Raw genomic sequence first — 21,154 nt, 5'->3', positions numbered from 1 at the left:
TGGAAACAACCAAGATGTCCTTTATTAGGTGAATAGATGAACTGTGGTACATCCAGACAATGGAATATTATTCAATGATAAAAAGAAATGAGCTGTCAAGTCATGAAAAAACATGGAGGTTTCTTAAATGCATATTACTAAGTGTAAGAAACCAGTCTGAAAAGGCTACATACTGTATGATTCCAACAATATGACATTCCAGAAAAGGTAAAACTATGGGAACACTGAAAAGATGAATGGTTGCCAGGGGAGAGGGAGGGATGAACAGGTGGAGCATAGAGGATTTCAGGGCAGCAAAACTATTTTTTATGATACCGTAATGGTGGATACGTATATATCACATATTTGCCAAAACCCATAGGTTGTACACCACCAAGAGTGAACTCTAATGTAAGCTATGGACTTTGGATGATAATGATTTGTTAACGTAGGTTCATCAGTTGTAGCAGATGTAATACTCTGGTGGGATATGGATAGTGCGGGAGGCTGTGCATGTGCGGGGGCACGAGGTATATGGGAACTCACTGAACTTTCTGTTTAATTTGCTGTGAATCTAAAACTGCTCAAAAAATAGCCTATTTAAAAACAAACAAAAACAGGAAAAAACAAGTGACACCAGGGATATAAGATTGCTTTGTACCTGGCAAAATGCTACATACACATAAGGGTTATTATGGCTTGAAGAGGCAGGTACCTGCGCTTTGTGGGCACAGCATGTGGCATTTGCATTGATATGCTCAGAAAGAGAACATCTTTTGGAGCTGGTTTTTCTTTCTCTAAATAAAGTTTGTGTGCTAGAGGCCAAGGTTGACACTTTTTAGAGGTGACAGCCACTTTCCTGTCATTCTTCCTTCTGCCCTAACACACAGGTATGTAAATGTCTCAGGAGGGGTAAACTTAAGCTTTGTGAATTAACTCCTTAGAAATTATTAATGGCAGAACTGGCCTGAGGCCACTTCCCCTCTCTGGGCCTCAGTTTCCCTGCTTAAAAAAGGAAGTGGTTTTCGATGTTTTCTAAGACACTTTCCCTCTCTGAGCTTCTGTGATTCTTCTCTCAGTTTCTCCAATGAGCCAGGCTCTCTCTAGCTTGTAGTTCTTTGGACGTGTGGCTCCTTCCACCAGGACCACTGACCCCACTTGCCTGGTTTACTGCTTGCTCTTCTGTCTTTCTGGTTTCAGCATAGACATCACTTCCTTGGGGAATTCCTCTTGACCTCTCTAAACAGAATAAGCTGCCCCTTCCCCATGCTCCCATAGCCCCCACTCAACCTCCCTCTCTGTACTTAATACACTAAATGGTAATTTTCTGTCTACTTGACCCTTCCCTGCTCTATACTGCACCCTGCCGAGAACAGAGTGTTGTATTTATTACTCTACCCCCAGTGCTAAGTGGAGGCGCAGTTCCAGATTTCCCAGTTCTGTCCACCTGGAGAGCTTCCAGACCCAGATCCTCTGGGAAGGCCTATGCCTCCAGAAACACTCAACCACCAGCTAGAAGCTGTGAGTGGGAAAAGCATCCTTCAGTAGGAAAGAACAATTTACGTTATTAAAAGACTACTTAACATTAGAACTTACTTACAGCAGAGTTTTCTAAAGAAACACAAAGTCCCTCTAAGTGTGACCTTTTAAAGTTTTTGTTTTTAAAATTTATCAGAGGGAGAATTTAAGATCTGAAGTTTCCCAGTCCAAGTATCTCTCAAAGCCTAAGGCAAAGAATCAGAAATGATCATTAGAACAGACCTTTAGCACCTGGCTAGGAATTTTCCATTCCACTGACAGGAAGGCAAACACCTTCTGTCCTGGCACCTTCTTCATGTCCGGGTTGGCTGCTGCTACCCTGCACCTTTGTTCAGCTCCACCCCTTGTGGCCCGGCGGTTTCCACTCTGCCCACCGGCCTCAGAGCCGGCTCTGGCTCTGCCATAATGGGGCTGCCCCCGCCAGGGCTGTGGCTGAAGAGGCTCTGGGTGCTCTTTCAGGTGGGCCTGCACGTGGCCATGGGCAAAGTGCTGCTGACACTGTTTCCCGGGAGAGTCAAGCAGAACATCCTGGCCATGAGTGAGAAGACTGGCATGGCCAAGAATCCCCACTTCTCCTATGAAAACTGGATCCCCACTTTCTTCAGTGCCCAGTATTTCTGGTTCATCCTGAAGGTCCGTTGGCAGCGACTGGAGGACATGACAGAGCAAGGGGGTCTAGCCCCAAACTGCCCCGTGGTCCGCCTGTCAGGACAGAGGTGCAACATCTGGGACTTCATGCAAGGTCAGGAGGCTGGTCCAAGCTTGAGAGGTGCTTGGATGGGGGTGCTTGATGGGGGTGGGCAGGTGGGTTGGAAAGTCTGAATGCTACTAATCCAGCTGCTCCTTTTTTGGCTTCTTGTCCTCTTCCCACTTCCTGAAACTAGCACCTCTCCTGGGTTCTGTTCTTCTAAGTGGCATCGTCCCCTTCCCAGGCAATCAAACCGCAAACCAGCCACACTGGCTGTCAGCTCCTTCAGCACCTCTCTTACTGCACAGTCACTCTGCCTGGGATGCTCTTCACTGCCGCCCCACCCTACCCCCACCCCCACACCTGGTCCACTCCTGTTCATCCTTCCTACTCTTGCTCAGTGACACTTCCTGAGACAAGCCAAACCCCGGTCCCCTGGACTAGGTTACTCCCTCTTCTATGTTTAACATTCTAAACTTTTCTTTATCACACTCATTGTGGTTTGTAATTATGTGTGGGTATCTGATTAATGTCTGTCCCCTTCACTAGCCTGCAAGCTCTGTGCAGGTGGAGATCATGCCTCTCACTCACTATTGGGTCCCCCTGGCTGCTGCTGGCTCATGGTAGTCGCTCAGTAAATATTTGTTGAAGATTCTCTCTCTCTCTCTCTCTCTCTCTCTCTCTCTCTTCCAGGCAAACCAGCTCTATTTGGGTTCTTAAAGGCCTCTCTGGTCAGTTTTCTCTTTTTGTCCTTCCTCCTCCCCGTCTTGCCCTCTCTTCCCGCCGAACATGTGGATGGCTGCCAGATTCCCCTTCCACAAGCGCATCCCTGGATGACTGGTACCCCAGCTCACCAACCCAATCTGCATTTGGGATGAAACCCAGGCTCAGCCCTGTGCTGAAGGTCCTCCCTGATCTGACTCCAGTTTTTCTTCCCAACTTCACCTGCAGGCTTCCCCTCAGGCCCACTGCCTCCAGATGAACTGCTGGTTCTTGTACATCCCTCGTGTTTCCCTTCTCTTTGCCTTTGCTGATGTTGTTGGCCCTTCCCCTCTGTCACCAACATTCCTCATCATCAGGGTCCTGCTCTCGTGCCTCCCTCTGTGAAGCCAGCTCAGATCCCTACACTGAGGCCCGCTCTCCCTCCCTTCTGAACTCATGGATCTCTGCCTGCACCTCTCCTGGACATCGATCCTTCCTACCCAGCACCTGGCTACCGAAGCTCAAGTGTCATCCTTCTGCCCAGTGGGGAGGCTTGGGACAGGGCTGTGTCTGATTCATCTCTGAATTCCCAGGGTATAGACACAGCAGAGTAGAGAAGGTCCCTGAGGCAGCTGGCTAATCTAGTGATTTTCAAAGCGTGTGTTTTGGAACCCAAATCCCACACATGTGCTTTACTACATAGAGTTCCCTGGTCAAAACAGTTTGGGAAACAATGCATACTATACTCTCCTCCTGGAAGTTCATCGTGCACATGAACATATAAAAGGCTCCAAGGCACCCTGAAGCTTAAAAACAAACAAAACTTGAAAAAACTTTAACACAGCACTGACTAAATTTCCTAACATACACATACAACTCCCCACTCTCCACCAGAGGAAAATCTTATCATCATCCTATTGGTTCCAGAGAACAACCTCTGGGAAATGCTGATCTGATCCAATGTTTTCATTTTAAAACGGAAATGGAGGAAACTGAGAGCAAAGCAGGGCCAGTGAGAGACCAAGTCAGACCCAGAATCAGGGCTTCTTCACCCTGTTTTTTCAATACACCTCAACAGACATTTGTGAGTACTCCCTATGAGCCAGACCCTTAGCTAGATGCCAGGGACTCAGAGCTAGGAAAGAGCTTGCTGATTTGCTTGAGGAATGTATAGTTCCATGGAACAGACAGATGTAATAAACAAATCCGTACAGTTCCATGAGGCGGGCAGACAAAGGTATGATCTTTGCCTACAGGGCTTGGAAGATTTCCTGGAGGAAGTGGCTTTGGAGTTAGGCCTTGAAGAATGAGTACGATTTTTATAGCTTGAAAAGAGTGTTTCCATCAGACGGAAGGGGAAGAGTTTTTTGCTCATGACTTTAAACCATTGTGCTGAAATGACCTCTATTTATTCAATAAACATCCACTAAGTGACCGCTGATAATAAGAGCAATGAGAATCATAGCTAATCTTTACTGTGCGTCTACCTCGTGCCAAGCACTGTGATAGAACCAGGCCGATTTGCTGACTTTTGATGGTCTAGTGGTCAGTTCCTTGAAAGCCAACTTGCCTCACGGCCAATTCACAGCAGTCACTTGCTTATTTTAACTGTTTACTTTCCAGTGAGCCAGTGTACGTTTTAAAGACTGTTCTATTTGTCTCTGCTCCCTGCTGCTACACATGAAACTGAAGATGGAGAGAGAAGGAGTCTGAGAGACAAAAGAAAACTCTATTTATAAAATAGAGTTGGCTTTCAGCACATTGGCCCAGAGTCCCCTGAAATAATAGATACTGACGACACAGAAATCAACACAACTGGAAGATCTCATAACTCACAGAGGGAGATGATGGAGTGGGAGAGGGAACCCAGCAGTTCTGGGAGGAGTCGGGTGGGGTAGGAAGGTGGCCAGGGGAAGTTTTCCTGGAGAAGAGGATGGTGAGCTGATGGTCTAGGGACCGAAGCCTTGAGGTGGGTGAGGAAGAGGAGAGTGGTGACCAGAGCAGCACAGAGGGGAGGAGCAGCAGAGGTCTGACATGTGGAGGGGCTTCAGTCAGTTTGGCAGAAGTGGGGTGTGTGAGGTATGAAGGGGTGAAGAATGAAGCTGGAGACATCATCAGGGATCAGAGCTTGTGGGACCTCATGTGTCTTAGCAGAGAGGGTATCCTTTATCCTGTATTGGTGAGTTCTAGAAAGATTTTCAAGCAGGAAGTTAACATGATCAGTTCTGCTTATTAGAAAGACATTCTGTAAGTGTTTTGGAAACCCACCAGTTCACTAAAAAGCTCTGTTGTATGCTTTAGGTATGAATATGAACTCATTTTAGAGCCACAGACTGGAAAGTCTGGAAAACTCTTTACAGATAATCTAAAGCAACCTTTACATTTTTCAGATGCAAAGGCCCAGGAAGGTAAAGGACTTGCTCAGAGTCACACAGAGAGTTCTTGTAGAGTGAGAACCAGACTTGAACCTTATGACTCTCAGCTAGTGTACGTTCTGTGGTTGGATAAACCAACAGAGGCTCAGAGAAACTCCCAGCCACCTCTTATCCTCTGCATGTACGTGCACACACAAGATATACACACACTCTCAGACACACATGTACCGCAAAACATTGATTAACTGGCATGTTGGGGTAGAAGGCAAGTCCGGATGATTCCTTTTCTTGGAACCTAGCAGTTCCAAGACAGGACTTATTTCAGCCCCCATTTAAAATCTTCTAAAATCTCTCCAGGTATACTTATGAGGGGTCAACTATAAACTAGCTTTCTCTGCTGAGAGAGCCTGGCGTAGAGAGTTGATTTACTGGTTTGGGGGTCAACCAGTAAGTTAACCAATGGTGGGTTCGAGTCTAGTGCTACCACAGAGCTGTTGTCCCACTTATACAAACAAGCTGGACTTGACAGTCTTGCCTGATGTTCTTGAACTGGTGTCCTCTGCACTGTGGCCTGTGGACATGGGCAGGGTGCCAGCCCCCTGTACAGCCACCCACTTGTGCCCATCCTTCCTCTCTCTGCTACCAGGAAAGCAGGGAACTAAGTTTAAACTTTGCCCTCAATACTGGTCACTGCACCCAGACACACTATAAATAATTAAACAAATGGCTCTGTTTCTTCCAGTGTCCTAACCAGTGGATGTTGAAATTTTTTTATCCAATTAAGAACAAAATTCCAGACAGCTCATATTTTGCACTGGTCCTGACCTTAAATCTCCTCTGTTCTTATCTGAAGGGTGACTCCCTGGGGTCACTGGAGGCCAGTGGCCAGCCACTTGGCCATGACTGGCCTCTGAGCCTCTCCTGCTGTGACCTGGGCAAACCCTTCACATGGGTGAGGATGCAACCAACTGAGGCCCTCTCAATGCCTCCTAGGGCCTCCTATGAGGAAATCTGTGAGACAAGGACAAGGAGAACTTTGTATCTCCAGAGAAACTGGCCTGCTTCCTCCTCAGGTACTGAAAAATGAGGAATATATAAGCAATCATGTTTCTCCTTTTCCTTGGCCACCTGGAAACTCAGAGTCAAATATTAGCTCAGTTATAATGAATGCATGAGACCTGTTCTGTGCCTCCCAGGGGGCCATGGTTTTTTAAAATTTTTATTTGATATTTTATTATCATATGTATAAATAACTAATTTTATTTATTATATGTATAAGCTGCTTCAAATCCTTTGCAGAACGAGGTGAGGGAATAACTAACCCAATAAACCACAAGTAAGTTAAGATGCCCTCTACTCCCCATCCATCAACAAGTCCTGTCACTTCTACCTTTTCCCCTTCCCCACTGCACACAAACTAGCCCAGACTCCCATTATTTCTCATGTGGATTCCACCAACTCCCCTTAACTGCCTCCATTCTCACCCTCAGTCCTTTTGCCACTGAGCAACCAGAGTGATCTTCAAGTGTAAGCTGATCATTTTTCATCTCACAGCCTACTGTAGCAGTCAGAGTTCTGCCTTGCAAGCAACAGAAGCTCACTCTGATTTTCTTAGCCATACACGTTTACACACGTACAAAGTGTATTAGAAAGACGTTGCAGGCTCCCCAGAATCAACCACAGCTGGAGCACTGGGCCTGGACCATCCTTTAGCATCAACAGTCGGGCCTGGAACCTGCTGTCACTGTGATTGCCATGGGAATTCGTCACCACTATAGGACTGCGCCATCCCTGACAGGGCACTACCACTGGGCCGTGGATGAATTCTACCACCTCAATAACTCCAGAATCAAAGAGCTATGTGAGAGAGTCCAATCAGCCTGGGTCACTGCCTGTGCCGTGACTGCTGGGAGCGAGAATGGACCTGGCCCCCCTGCCTTCTACAGAGCAAGGCTGGGCACACTCCCCCAACAATAGTACACAAAATAGGGAATTCCAAGGAGGAAGGAGGGCTAGAGACTGAGCAGCCAAAATTGCAACAAATATCCACCATCCTTGCTTTATCTCCATGATGTCCCCTTGTACCTGGAAGAAAATCCAGATTCTATACAAGGCATAGGAGAGCCTGCCTGCTTTGGCCCATACCTACCTCTCCAGTCTTGTCTCTCATCGCCCCTGGCCTGGTTCCAGTCACAGTGGCCTCGCAGGCCCTTGAACACACCAAGCTCTGTCCCTCTTTGGGCCTTTGGACGTGGAGCCCCTTTGCCTGGAATGCTCTTCTCCTCCCTTTGCCCATGTGTAGCTGGCTCTTTCCTGTTTCTCAGGATAAATGGCATCTCCTCAGAGGCCTCCCCCGACCCACCTGTCTTCAAGGAGGTCACTCCTTTATAGTCTGTTTTGTGACACTTGTCACAACTTGAAATTACTTCATTGACGCATTTGCTTGCTTCCTGCCTGTCTCCCCATTAAACAGAACTCCAGCTGCATGCAGGCAGAGACCTGCTGCTCTTGCTCTCTGCTGAATCCCCGGTGTGTGGCAGAGAACCTTGCACATTATGGGCCCTGAATAAATGCTTGTAATGGAACGAGAGTGTGCTTGATGTTGGGGATAGGAGGAAGATGAGGAACAGGCCCTACCCTCAGGTGCAGTGAGTAGCCTGGGGGACACAGACACAAACCGGCCGTGTCACAGTGCGGGCCCTGCCATGCTCTATCTAACAGGTGCACGGTAAGGGCTCAGCGATGTCAGCTCTGGCCGTAAGGAGCCACAGGGTGCTACCAGCTCCCTAGAGTCACCCCCAGTCTAGGCTGGGGGAGTTACAGAAGACTCCCGCCAGGGCTGACGTCATGGGCGCGGGACCAGTGAATCATACAAGGTGCCATGTTCAGAAGGGCCCTGAGCTTGGGCTGAATGCTCTGCGGTAGCTGGCTCGAAATTCTTAATAGCTTTATCTTTTCTTTTTTTTTTTTTAATGTATGTATGTATGTATGTATGTATGTATTTATTATTCATTTATTTTTGGCTGTGTGGGGTCTTTGTTGCTGTGTGCGGGCTTTCTCTAGTTGCGGCGAGTGGGGGCTGCTCTTCGTTGCGGTACACAGGCTTCTCATTGCGGTGGCTTCTCTCGTTGCGGAGCAGGGGATCTAGGTGCGCAGGCTTCAGTAGTTGTGGCTCATGGGCTCAGTAGTTGTGGCCCACGGGCTCAGTAGTTGTGGCGCACGGGCTTAGTTGCTCCGCAGCATGTGGGATCTTCCCGGACCAGGGCTCAAACCCGTGTCCCCTGCATTGGCAGGCGGATTCTTAACGACTGCGCCACCAGGGAAGTCCAATAGCTTTATCTTTAATTTGCATTTTGTAAGAGAAGACTTTTCCGCAGTGGAACACGCCCTGGGGACTTGGAGCCTTGGCTCACACAGGTTCCTGCTTCCCACAGCCTCCCTGCCCCCAACATGTTCTCTAAGGCCCACTCCTCCACTCCCAGTGCCCCAGCCTATCCGGCCTCATTCCTGCTCCCACCCAGTGACTGCTACCACCTTCTGGCCCCAGAGAGGGCCTGGGCCAAGGTATGGGAAAGGTTAGGGTCAGGTGTGGGCATCCCACCACATCTCATACTAGGGCGTGGAGGTGGTCATCCCCAGCCTGGGCTGACAGTGCCATGAAGCAACTTGGCAAGTGACTGGGGGTGACTTGGTGGGAGAAGCTTTTTGCCCCCTCTCCCCTCATCAAGGTACCTAGCATGTCCCTGCATGGAGGCTGCAATAGTCTGTGGGTTGGGGTGATGGCAGGTAGGAAGATGATATGTCTGGCTCAGTTTCTGTGCTCCTGGCTGGGGCATGGTGTATTGGTCTGGTGGCCGGAGAGAAAGGAAAGCTGGTAGCCAGCAGCCACAAGCACACATACACATGTGCACAGAGTTTGGGGGCACCTGGGTGACTGTGAGAGTCTGCATTCGCCCTATGAATATCCCTGTGTCCAGGGGAGCATGACATTAAACAGCAACTAAAAAGCAGCATGCCAGGGCAAGAAAGATACTGCACAAGAAAACTTTATATTTTAATGTATTTAATGGCACTTTCTCCCACTTTTTGAATAAGGGACTCTGCATTTTCATTTTGCCCTGGCCCAGCCAATTAATGTGGCCAGTCCCCACGCTTCACTCCCCTTTGTGGAGTCTCCTCCACTGCTCCCCACTTCACAGGGAGGAGATGAGAGCTAAGAACATAAGAGCTTACATTTATTGAGCACCTACTATGGGCAGGCATCATTTTAAGCCCTTTTCTGTTTTAACTTATTTAATCCTTAGAACAATCCTATAAGGTTAAGTATTGGTATTATATCCATTTGTGGGTGAGGAAACTGAGGTGCTTTGAATGGAAAGAGCGCCAAATTGAGAATCTAGAAGCCACAATGTTAATTTTAACTCCATCATTGACCTGCTGTGTGACATGGAGCCAGCCTACAAACCAGGGGGAAAAAATCACCCACCTTGTAGTACACTAATTACATCAATGAGAGAATAGATGTGTGCCTGCCTTATAAACTGCATGAAGGGGACTGTCCTTGTCATTATTTTAATTACCACCCAGTGAGTGCAGGTGGTCTGCTGAGACCACCTGATAGAATCCCCTCATTTTGGAGAGGAGGAAACTGGCTCCAGCCTCTGCTAAATCACGCACCCTAGGCTTCCATCCTGCACTGTGCCCTGGCTCCATCTTAGAGGGGAAATAAAGGGAATAGAATGAAAGCAGGAGTGAAGATGGTGCTTGCAAAAGAAATGCTGTGTCGATTATTGGTTGATCATGGTTCTATTTGTTTCAGGCAACAGGCCATTGGTGCTGAATTTTGGAAGTTGCACCTGACCTTCATTTATTTTCAAGTTTGACCAATTCAAGAGACTTATTGAAGATTTTAGTTCCATAGCAGATTTTCTCATCATTTACATTGAAGAAGCACATGCATCAGGTAAAAAAAAGATTTCCTGCCTCTACCTCTTTCCTCTGTCTCTCCCCCCTTTGCTCAAGGTTGGGGGTAGGGAGAAGAGGAGGAGAGAGAGAAAGAGCCGCTATTTGTTGAGGACCTACCATCTCCCAGTCCCTGCTAGGTTTACGCACCACTCGCTAACTCCACAGTCTGTGCTCTCAACTAGGCACGCAGAGCAGAAAACCTGGAGTGACAGGTCTAGCTGGGAGAGCATCTAACATTCTGAATGGATAGATAGGGAAATCAAGGGAGAGGAGCTACTATGAGCACAATCACAAGGAATTTAGACCTGAAATGTCACAAGTGAAATGGCGGCTCTATAGCAATCTGTGAAATCCATTCCAAGACTCTCCAAGCTCAAAGAGACTTTGTGGTTTATCTCAGACAGTGGTTCCCAAGTGTTAGTGAGCACCAGAAGCACCTGGAGGGCTTGTTAAAGCAGACTTCTGGACCCCACCCCAGAGTTTGAGTTAGATCTGGGGTGGGGCCTGGGAATTTCCATTTCTAACCAGCTCCGGGTGACACTGAAGCTGTGGATTGGGGACCTCACTTTGAGAACCACTGCTCTGGGCCAGCTTTTACCTGGGGCTGGGATCCTTTCTTCAGCCCCTAATAGGTGATGACTCATCTTCATTACCTCATGGGAAATCTTGTTCCTTTGCTGCACAGCTCTGTTTGTGAGAAAGTCCTTCCTTACAATGGGCAGACATGTCCCTTCCTGAAACTTCTACAGCTTGGTCTAAGCCCCTTGAACTTTATAAGATGGTCAGACACATCCCTGTCTCCCTGATTTTCATGGGGACTGAACACATGAGTTTGGCCCAAGTCTCAAACCCAGAGATGGGAGAAGGCAAGAAGGCTCATGTGGCTGAGTGGGACGAGTCATTTACTCACCCATCTCCCCACCAGATCAGAGGCTGTTTTGATCATCTGTCACCCAGCACCTGGCACAGTAAAAGTCACAGAGTCAGTGCTCAGTAAAAGTTGGTGAATAAGTGAGCATTTAGGCCAGTATTAGCCTTGCTGGCTTATCCATGTGTTGTAAGTGTAGAGATTGCTATTGATTAGTTTTCAGCAAAGCTGGTCCAGCAGCCCTTTCCCCTGTGTGGTCCTTACATCCCTCATGTCTGATCCATCTGGGTTGCTTGTTGAAAATGCATATTGCAGGGCCCCACCCTAGGCCCACTGCATCTTAATTCATATGCACCCAGAGGTTGGAGAACTGCTTTCAACCTAATACTGTGTTCATTTAGCTGGCCGTTTCTATCCTCATGTAAGGCTTTGGGGCAACTTAAAATATTAGCATAGGGTAACAGGTACATGGAGGTTCATTAAACTGTTCTCTCTACTTTTATGTATATTGGAACATTTCCAAAATAAAATTCGAAACAAACAGCATAGGTATCAGGAGAGCAAAGGCAAGCACAATGTGTCTCTTTGTTAAATACCCTTTGGGAGAGCAGCTGCCATCAATTAAAGAAAGAGAACTTGGGCACCTACAGGTGTCTGTGGTCTCCACAGTTGAGAAGAGGAGATGCCTTGATGTTCTCATAGCTGATAGCCAAAGCGCTGCCAAAGCTGATTTACCTGTGGGCTCAGAACTGCTCAGTCTTTAAAGTGCACTTAAGTCACCTGGTGATCTTATAAAGATGCAGATTCTGGCTCAGTGGGGCTGCGGAGGGGCCTGAGACTTGACATTTTTACTCAGCTCCCCAGGTGGTGCTGAGGCTGCTAGCCCAGGGACCACACTTGGAGTAATAAGATGGTAGAGGATCCCGCTTTGATCTCTAAAAGTACACATTGCCCACTGCAACAAAAGGGGTTGGATTCTCCCAGAAATTGTTTCTGGTCCTGATATCTGTCTCCTCCCCCATTGTCCTGGAATCAGACTGAGGAGGTTTAACCCTTTCCTGGACCCAGGGCTGTCTACCTCAAGCCACTGAGAAATTTCTCCTGAAAGCTGGGCTTCCTAGGGGAAGGGTACTGAGCAGAGAGGACTCTGAAGCATGGAGCAGGTGGGCCCAGTTCTGCTGATGGACTTCAGCAACCTATATTACCCTGGGAGGCAACTATTAGTATAAATGCAAGCCACGTGGCTTCTGAAAGAACCTTCTACCCAAGTAGAAGGGCAAGGCCAGTAGCAGTTTATGGTTATTTTTTCAACCTGTGGGCCCATTAGCTAATGAGTACCATCTCTTTAAGTAGGCAGATGGGCACCTCGGCAAACTAGGCCAATTGAAAATCCCCTTCCATTTAAAGTGAAGCAGCTTAAATGGGTTTGGTTTTGGGGTGGGGATGGGGCATCTCCAGAGCAAAGTAGTAGAATACCTGCAGTATAGAATGAAAACTGCAAAAAAAAAAAGAAAAGAAAAGAAAAGAAAACTGGCTTCTTTCCCACCTGTCTGCTATTTGGGGGCAGTCAGGCAAAACAAACCAATATCTTTCAAGCATCTACTATGAACCAGGCAGAGTACTGGGAATTCTTTACTGTTCTCTCATGTAAGCCTCACAGCCATCTGCAATGTAGGTTCTGTTAATCCCATTAACAGATGGGAAAACTGAGAATTTAAAGAGCTTGCCCAATATCACACAGCTGGGTGTGTCAGGGAAGGCTTCCTGGAGGAGGTGGTGTTACAGCAGTGGTTCTCAACTGAGGGTAATATTTATCCCGCAGGGGATATTTGGTAATGTATGAGACATTTTTGGTTGTCACCAATTGAAGGCAGGGGGACGCTACTGACATCTAGTGAGTAGAGGCCAGAGATGATGCTCAATGCCTTACAACACACAGGACAGCCCCCGTATCAAAGAATTATCTAGCCCAAGTTGTCAATAGTGCCAAAGTCGAGAAGTCCTCCATCTGCAACCCTCAGTTAAAAGTGTGTGTGGCGGGGGTGTATTTGGCCGGCAGGAAGTAGTTGCCATGCCTGTGGGGCTGCTATCCGGCCTTTCTCTTACAGATGGCTGGGCTTTTAAGAACAACGTGGACATCAAGAATCACCAGCATCTCCAGGACCGCCTGCGGGCAGCCCGCCTGCTGCTGGACAGGAGCCCCCAGTGCCCCGTGGTGGTGGACACAATGAAAAACCAGAGCAGTCAGCTCTACGCAGCGCTGCCTGAGAGGCTGTACGTGCTCCAGGACGGCAGGGTCCTGTACAAGGTGGTGACCTGGGGCAGGGCGCCAGGGAGGGCGAGGACAAAGACAGGGCTCAGAGAAGGAAACTGCCTTGCCCAAGGCCACACTGCCCAGGCTCTGATTTCAATTCCAAATCCTCTGGGATGGGATAGGAGTGGCGGGGTTTGAAGCTGCTAATCCCTGAGACAGGCCTGAATATGGAAGGGGGTGTAGAGGCCAGAAGAGAACCAGCTCTGCAGTTCGGAGCTGGAAATGCTGAAGCAGGAATTAGACAGGCATTACGTCCAGGCTTCTTTTCTGGTGATCGTGTCACCACCCTTCAATGTTTCCAGCCTGGCGAGGGTGAGCGGAGTAAGCACAGCCTCCAACCCTGTGGGCACTGGTAGCCTCCCCTGAGAGGATGGAAATTAAGTTTTATAGCTGCTGAAGGGATTCAAGCCTTGGCAAGCACATGAAGCCCAGCCATGTGGATGCTCCTCTGCCCTTTGTCATGGAAGCGCCCCCGATTCTCCATTCACATGCTTCGCTAACGTGCCGCAGTGCAACTGTTTTCACTCACCATGTTCACGTGGTCAGGCAGGCCCTACTCACACAGGTGAAACAAGCAACAACCTGCAGATGAATCCTCAGGGTGCTAAGGGTCACAGCACGAGGATTCAGGTCCTTCCTTTCCTCTCTCCTGTGACATGGTAGTAAAGTGGCACGATTGAGGCAAGCTAGGTACCAAGTCCCTACCCTGGAAAGCGCTGGAAACACTAACACAAATTTAAAATAGCCCACATCTTACTTCAAGTTGCTCACAGTTGAGGTGATAAGGAAGACACAAATAGAACGTTAACTTGGCCCGAGCGCTGTGAGACTCCAGAACAGGGATCAGCAAAGCTTTTCTGTAAAGGATCAGATAGTAAATATTTTCAACTTTGTGGGCCAAATAATCCCTGTCGAAATGATTCAGTTCTGCTGTTATAGCACAAAATCAGCACAGACAATATGTAAATGAAAGGGTGTGAGACATCAGGACAGATTTGGCTCTCAGACTATGAATTTTCTGAATGTCGGGGAAAGGTAGGCCTTTCAGAGGAGATGACAACTGAAGCCAGCCACGTGAACATGGTGAGTGAAAACCATTGCAAATATAGGGGAGAGGGTGGGGAGAGGCACTGAGACACGTTAGGGAAGGGTGTGAATGGAGAATCGGGGGCACTTCTGTTACAAAGGGTTCATTCTGGACCAAGGAGTTTGGCCTACATCTTAGGGCAAAAGAGAGCCACTGAAGAGTTTTGAGCAGGGGAGAGGCACAATCAGATCCGTACTTTAGAAAGGTCATGGCCTATTGGGTGAAGAATGGACTGGAGAGAGCAGGGGCTGAGGACTGGGGGTGGGGGGAGGTGTGGCAGCTGCCCAAACAGAAGATGAAGAGGGCTGAACTGGGGCTGTGGGACTGGAGAGGCAGAGGTAGTTTGATGTAGAGTGGGCAGAACTTGATGTGAGAGGTGGAGAAGAAGATAAGGCTGGTCTGAAGGTCTGACTGTGGAAGAGAAGCTTATTTGTATTGACCCCTTTCTCCTTTTAAAACTATTCACTTTACCTGCTCTGGTTTTCCTCCTGCTTCTCTGTCCAGTCTTCCCACTAAGTGTTGGTGCCACTCCACATGGGTGATCTCAACCACCTCATGGGTGCCTGCCTTGACTACACCATCCTGACGACTCCCACATGTATATCACCGGCCCAGATTTCTCAGTTAAGCTCCAGACCTACATATTCCTGCAAGGTGGAAATCTGAAAATGCTGACTCATTTTTCTTGCAGGGTAAACCTGGCCCTTGGAACTACCATCCAGAAGAAGTTCGTGCTGTTCTGGAAAAGCTCCACAGTTAATCTGGACAGATCCCCCAGTTCTAGGTGCTCAACAAGAGGTCTTCTCAAGGCTTGGCTTGCCCCCCATCCCAGCTGACATTTACCTCTTGACCTGTGTCCCCAACTGAATCACTAGCCCAGATTTTTCTTATCCAAGCAAACAACGGTTACAATGAGAAAATGAAGCTGCAAGCGAGCTGAGTGTTAAAGAAGGTACAACTCCACACTGCCCCCACCGTGGAGACCTTGTTCATTGCACAACGTCTCAGCGTGAGAGCAGGCGCGCTCCCTGGGCTTCCTTCTGAACATCCAGCCACTCCACTATGGCATTCCTTAAATGAAGTAACTTCATTTTACCAAATTTGCCATTTATGGAATTGGTAATTTAATAACTAAATTGGTTTTTAGAACTAAGCATGGGGATAACTCCAGGTGTTTAGAGAGAGATGAGGAATTTAAAGAGAAAGGAGTAGGAATGGGAGCAGACAGTAAAAAAGGTAACCCTTCCCTTGCCAAAAGATTTAAACCAGAAAGTGGTGGGGGTGATGAGAGGTGAGTTTCCCTGGTAATATGTCTTTAATTCTACTGTAGCAGAGGCGGGTACTCACTTTACCATCTTTGAATATATTTCATAGAAGTCTGGCTCTCCATACCCGGGAATCTTCTACTATCTTCACTTACCAAGAGCCCCTTGTGGGGAGGACTGACTTCCTGAAAACATTATAACCTTGACCAAACTAGACCATAGGCACTACAGAGCTGTCATTCAGTTATGCAGAAGCTCGTATCTGAAATTCTGCTTCTCTGATTTCTTCACAAGTCTCCTAATGGTCATTTGTGTTCGATTACATCAGACTAATGGAGAACCATTGATATTGATCTGTTTTAACTCTGCCTCTTCTCATATTTGTTTATGATGGCCACAGCCTAAAGTACACACAGCTGTGACTTGATTTGAAAGAAAATGTTTTAAGATGCAGCAGGCTAATACAGAATGATTAAAAAATATCAGGCTATTTTAGATGGCTTCAGTGTGATCTTTACACTGTCTTTCCTAATGTGTGTCAGCTTGTTCTAGCTTTTATTATAGACCAATGTAATCTGATCAGCAAAAATAACATATGTTGGAAGGCCCTCCTTTGGAGGGAAGAACACTCAGTCTCTATGTGTTACCTGTCTAACATGGTTTTGTCTTGTGAACTCCTTGCCAGAGAATGTCCATATTGGAGTCACATTACGTTCACAACATGACATAATAGAATGGACTTGGGAAGCATTTTTTCTAACATGAAAACACATTCTCCTTGGCTCTGCCTTAGTTGCTACATGTTATTATTAATGTCATTATTTTACTTCTTAAAAAATAGTTGTTAATCATCTATCAGGCACAGGCACTTTCAGATATGTAGTCTTATTTAATCTCTATATATTGCAAAGAGGAGATTATTAGCCCCGTTTTACAGATAAGGAAACCAAGGCTCAGAGTTAAGTAACTTGTGGAAGGTCTCAGAACCAGTAAGTAACAAGCTGAGATTCAAACCCCATCTCTAACTTCAAACCAGAGTCCTAGCTGTGCTCCCTGCTGGCTGTGTGACTTTGGTTAAGCTGCTTTTGTATCTTGAACTGTTACAAAACAGGGTATCAATAGGGCCTACCCCACAGAGGATTCATAAGTAAAGCACTCAGAACTGTGCCTGACTTGGAGAAAACACCATCATTATTGTTCCACAACTGCCTCCTTGGGCCCCCTTCAATACATGTCTATAAGTGCATAGAAATATCCCAGTTTTAAACAAATAATAGTAGCTGGAACTGAGAAGTTTTCAGAAAGCTAAAATAGATCCCAAACATTCCAATTCAATTCTCTTCAATGTAATGCTTCAGACATTAATTGAGCACGGATTCTTTTCTGGGTGCTGAGTGATGATGCAAAGATGACAAAGTCCAGCTTTGGTCCTCCAGCAGCTTAACCTCCTAGGGCAGGGGGGATGGGAGTGGACATGCATTGCAATAACCATAATTCAAGGTGGACTATGATGGGTTAGAGTGAAGACTAAAGCTCAGAGAGCACAGAGGAGAGAGCAACCCCTCTGAGCTGGGTGCGTCTAGGAAAGCTTTTTGGGGGTGGGAGCCTCTGGGCTTGGCCTTCAAGGATCCCTAGGACTTCTATAATCTGGGATGGGAGCCTGAAGAGTATGGGAAGGGAGAAGAGCATTCAAGTGGGCTAAACAACATGGGCAAAGGTGGGAAAAAAACCTGCCCAGGAGACTGCAAGAGGTTTGAATTCAGTTCTCATCCATGATCAAGAAAGGGCTTTTCTATTTGAAGGTGACCTCTCTGGGTCTGGATAACAAGAATGATCTTGTTATCCAGAGGAAGTAAAAGAAGCTTGTTAAAATGTCTTGTCCCACTCTGAGTACAGTTTGCATTCAGAACTTCAACTGATTTGAAGAATCTTCTTCAAAATACCATACCGGTCTGCTTTCAGTGGGAGCGTTTACCTTTTTAGTTCACTTGTTCTCTAAGGGTGATGACCTTTGTGGTACCTGGCTTTATGTGGGACTCTGAGCCTACACCCCATTCTAGCTGATGCAAGACATTGCCTTATGTGTCTGGCAGGAGGCCCAGGAAACTCAGGCTCTGACTCTCAGAAATTGGCAGATGCCCTCGGAGTGACCCAGTGACTTTAATGCTTGTTCAACTCCCCAGAGTCAGGCTCTCAATTGGTTCCTGGCCACAGAAAACTTTATTTCTGCTAAGTTCAGCCATTAACTTCAAAAGGTGTATTAAAATATTTTATCCAGCATTGTTAGATGTTCGATTCCAGGATATCCAATTGGCCATATAGATTACATCATTGAAAGTCTCAAGTATGCAGTTTTTTGAAGAAGGGCACATGGATCCTGTATTCCCTGAAGTATTACATGCTTCTAACGACCAGCTGTTGTCCTTAAGCCTGAAGGATATCTGGCTGGGTTTCAGATTCTTATGTTTCAGTCTCTACCTCAGAGATTTGTGGACATTGTTCCACTGTTGTTTAGCTGTCATGAGAGGAAAAGTCTGAGGCCAGCCTAATTTATATCCCCTGGCACTTACTTGCTTTTATTCTGCCTGGAAACTTGTCAGATTCTTTCTTCATATTTGAAGTTCAGTAACTTCACCAAGACGTAGTCTAGTGTTGGTTGTTCTATGTGAAAATTTACTGCTGTGGTCTGAATGTTTGTGTCCCCTCCGAATTCATATGCTAAATCTTAAAGCCCAATGTGATAGTGTCAGGGGGTGGGGCCTTTGGGAGGTGATTAGGTCATGAGGCTGGAGTCTTCAGGAATGGGATTAGAGCTGGCTTGCCCTCTTCCACCATCTGAGGATACAAGAAGTCTGTAACCCTGTAAAAGGGCCCTCACCTGACCTTGCTGACACCCTGATCTCAGATTTCCAGCTGCCAGAACTGTAGGAAATGTTTCTGTCATCTATAGGCCACCCAGTCTATGTTATTTTTGTTATAGTAGACCTAAAGGACTCAGGTAAATACAATATTCTCTTTTGATCTTAAGATTTCTTTTTTTTTTTTAATTTCAAGGACATTTTTTGTTGCCTTGAACACCTCTGTTGCTTTTGTCCTATTATCTTACTCATGGACTATAATTATGGGTATGTTGTATCCTTTCTTCTTCCATAACTATTATCTTCTCCATAACTTTTAAAATCTTTGTTCTTTTCAATTCCATGTTGTGATTTTTCTCAAAATTTTTCCTCTGATCCGATTCTTCTTAAGTTGGGTTTGTTATTGTTCCAGATACGGCTTGTTGGTTCTCACTCTTGCCTACTCTTCCACACTCTCCTCTGGGTTTCAGGAGGTAGAAGCCTGAACACTGCATTCTGGTTAGGTTCTGCCAATGGGAAGCACTGGTGGAGATTAAAGGTGGGCAGAAGGCAGAAGTCATTTTCTCCACCTCTGGCTGTAGGGATTGCAGGAGACTGTGCATGGTAGCTGCTTTGGGATCACCAGCCATGGTGGTGGAGTGGCTTCTGTTCAGAGGCAGTAATGGTGCTTCCACTGATCAACAGTGAGTGTGGCCCATGGGCTCCAGCTCTGGGTTACATTCTCATCTTCTGTTTGTTTTTCCAGCCTTTTCAACACTTTGCAACAAATTGCCTGCATTATTTCCTTCCCAGCTTTAGCTATATATCTAGATTGATTTCAGTTTTCCTAACTCAATGCTGACTGCTACAATTATCATCATCCCTTTGCTTCTTATGTGGCTTTCACCTCTGAAACAGTTTATTTTTCTCTTTCATTTCTTTTCTCAGCTCTGCCAGCTCCATTTTCATCTTCTGTGTCTTCTTTTTCTTTAAATCTTCACACCTCTTTGAGCTCTCTGTCTTTTTTAAAAAATTACTTTATTTATTTGGCTGTGTTGGGTCTTAGTTGCATCATGCGGGATCTTTCGTTGCGGCTCACGGCTGTTTGTTGTGGCGGGCAGGCTTCTCTCTAGTTGTGGCACGTGGGCTCTAGAGAATGCGGGCTCAGTAGTTGTGGCACGTAGGCTCTCTAGTTGTGGTGAATGGGCTCCAGAGCGGGCAGGTTCAGTACTTGCAGCACGTGGGCTTAGTTGCCCTGCAGCATGTGGGATCTTAGTTCCCTGACCAGGGATTGAACTCTCATCCCCTGAACTGGAAGGTGGATTCTTAACACTGGACCACCAGGGACGTCCCTCTTTTTGACTTTTTGAGAGATAACTATTGGGTCTCCATTCTTGATGTGTTCTTTGTGTAATTTCTGTTGCAACAAGTGTCCTGTAACTGCCTTATTTTTCTGGGCCCCCCTCCCATCTTTTTGTTTTATAGTTTCTAGTCATAGGTCCCTATAGCACAATGGTTCTCAAACTTTGACATGCACCAAAATCACCTGGAGGGATTGTTAAAACGGATTCATGGGTTTCCCCCCACGCCCCCCTAGAGTTTCTGATTCAATAGATCTGGCGTTGGGCTAGGGAATTTGCATTTCTAACAAGTTCTCAGATGAGGAGGAGGTTGCTGTTCCAGGGACCACACTTTGAGAACTATTGTTACTATTGATGCTGTTGGTGTTCTGCCCAGATCCCTTTTCCACATCAGTGCATCCATCTGCCAGCTGCTGTGAGTGTTGGCCGCTAATGGTTCACAAGTGTCTTTTCTCCTGAGAATTGCTCTAAGTGACAGGAGCTACAATGCCTGAGAGGCTATGTTCCCCTGAGGGTGGCCCATGGCCAATGACTGATGGATTTGAGAGCACAAAGGCCTGGTCCCTTGCCTCCAAGTTGGAGAGCATACCTCTCTGGTGTCATTCATGTTCCAGAGCTCCCTATGGCATCAGGCTGAGGCCAGACTTCAGCTGAAGCCATCTTTGATTAACTTTCTTCCCTGACCTATTCTGCTTCTGGAGAGCACTCCCTCAGTAAATCACTCTTACAACCATTCCTCTCTAAAGCTCTGTTTCTACAGACCCTGAGCTAAACCAATCCTCTTCTGGATCTTTTCTGATTGCTCTTTTTTAATAGGGCTTGTTATTTGCTGAAACATAATATAGAAAGAGTAAATGTAAGCTAGGGCAATCTGCAACTTTGATTTAGATTGGTTGTCTTGAAAACTCTCGTTATTTCCTTTGCAATGGGGCTCATAGAGCCAAGGTGAGCTGCCTTCTCACCACCTGCTCTGGACTTAATTGTGCCCTCCCCCGACCCCCATTCATACGTTGAAGCCCTAAGCCCCAATGTGACTGTATTTGGAGACAGGACTCATTCAAGGTTAAATGAGTTCATGGGGTGGTGGGGGGAGGCTGATATGATAGGATTAGTCATTATAAGAAGAGACACCAGAGGGACTTCCCTGGTGGTCTAGTAGTTGAGAATCCACCTT

General features: G+C 46.8%; 1 protein-coding gene across 2 annotated transcripts; it reads left to right on the top strand.

The window, feature by feature from the left end:
- The first annotated feature begins 1,921 nt into the window (after positions 1-1,921).
- DIO1 (iodothyronine deiodinase 1) lies at positions 1,922-16,362 on the top strand. 2 transcript variants are annotated; one of them, XM_081224884.1, is made up of 4 exons: positions 1,922-2,260; positions 10,103-10,246; positions 13,225-13,390; positions 15,209-16,362. In XM_081224884.1, the coding sequence occupies exons 1-4, from the start codon at positions 1,924-1,926 to the stop codon at positions 15,351-15,353; spliced, it is 792 nt and encodes a 263-aa protein (XP_081081010.1). In that variant the 5' UTR covers positions 1,922-1,923; the 3' UTR covers positions 15,354-16,362. The 2 variants fall into 2 exon arrangements, with proteins under 2 accessions (XP_081081010.1, XP_081081011.1); XM_081224885.1 differs by having other exon boundaries at positions 13,225-13,424.
- Positions 16,363-21,154: the final 4,792 nt, after the last annotated feature.

Source organism: Mesoplodon bidens (assembly GCF_964165515.1).
Source record: "Mesoplodon bidens genome assembly, chromosome: 2".
Taxonomy (NCBI): Eukaryota; Metazoa; Chordata; class Mammalia; order Artiodactyla; family Ziphiidae; genus Mesoplodon; species Mesoplodon bidens.
This window is presented reverse-complemented; position numbering and strand designations above follow the sequence as displayed.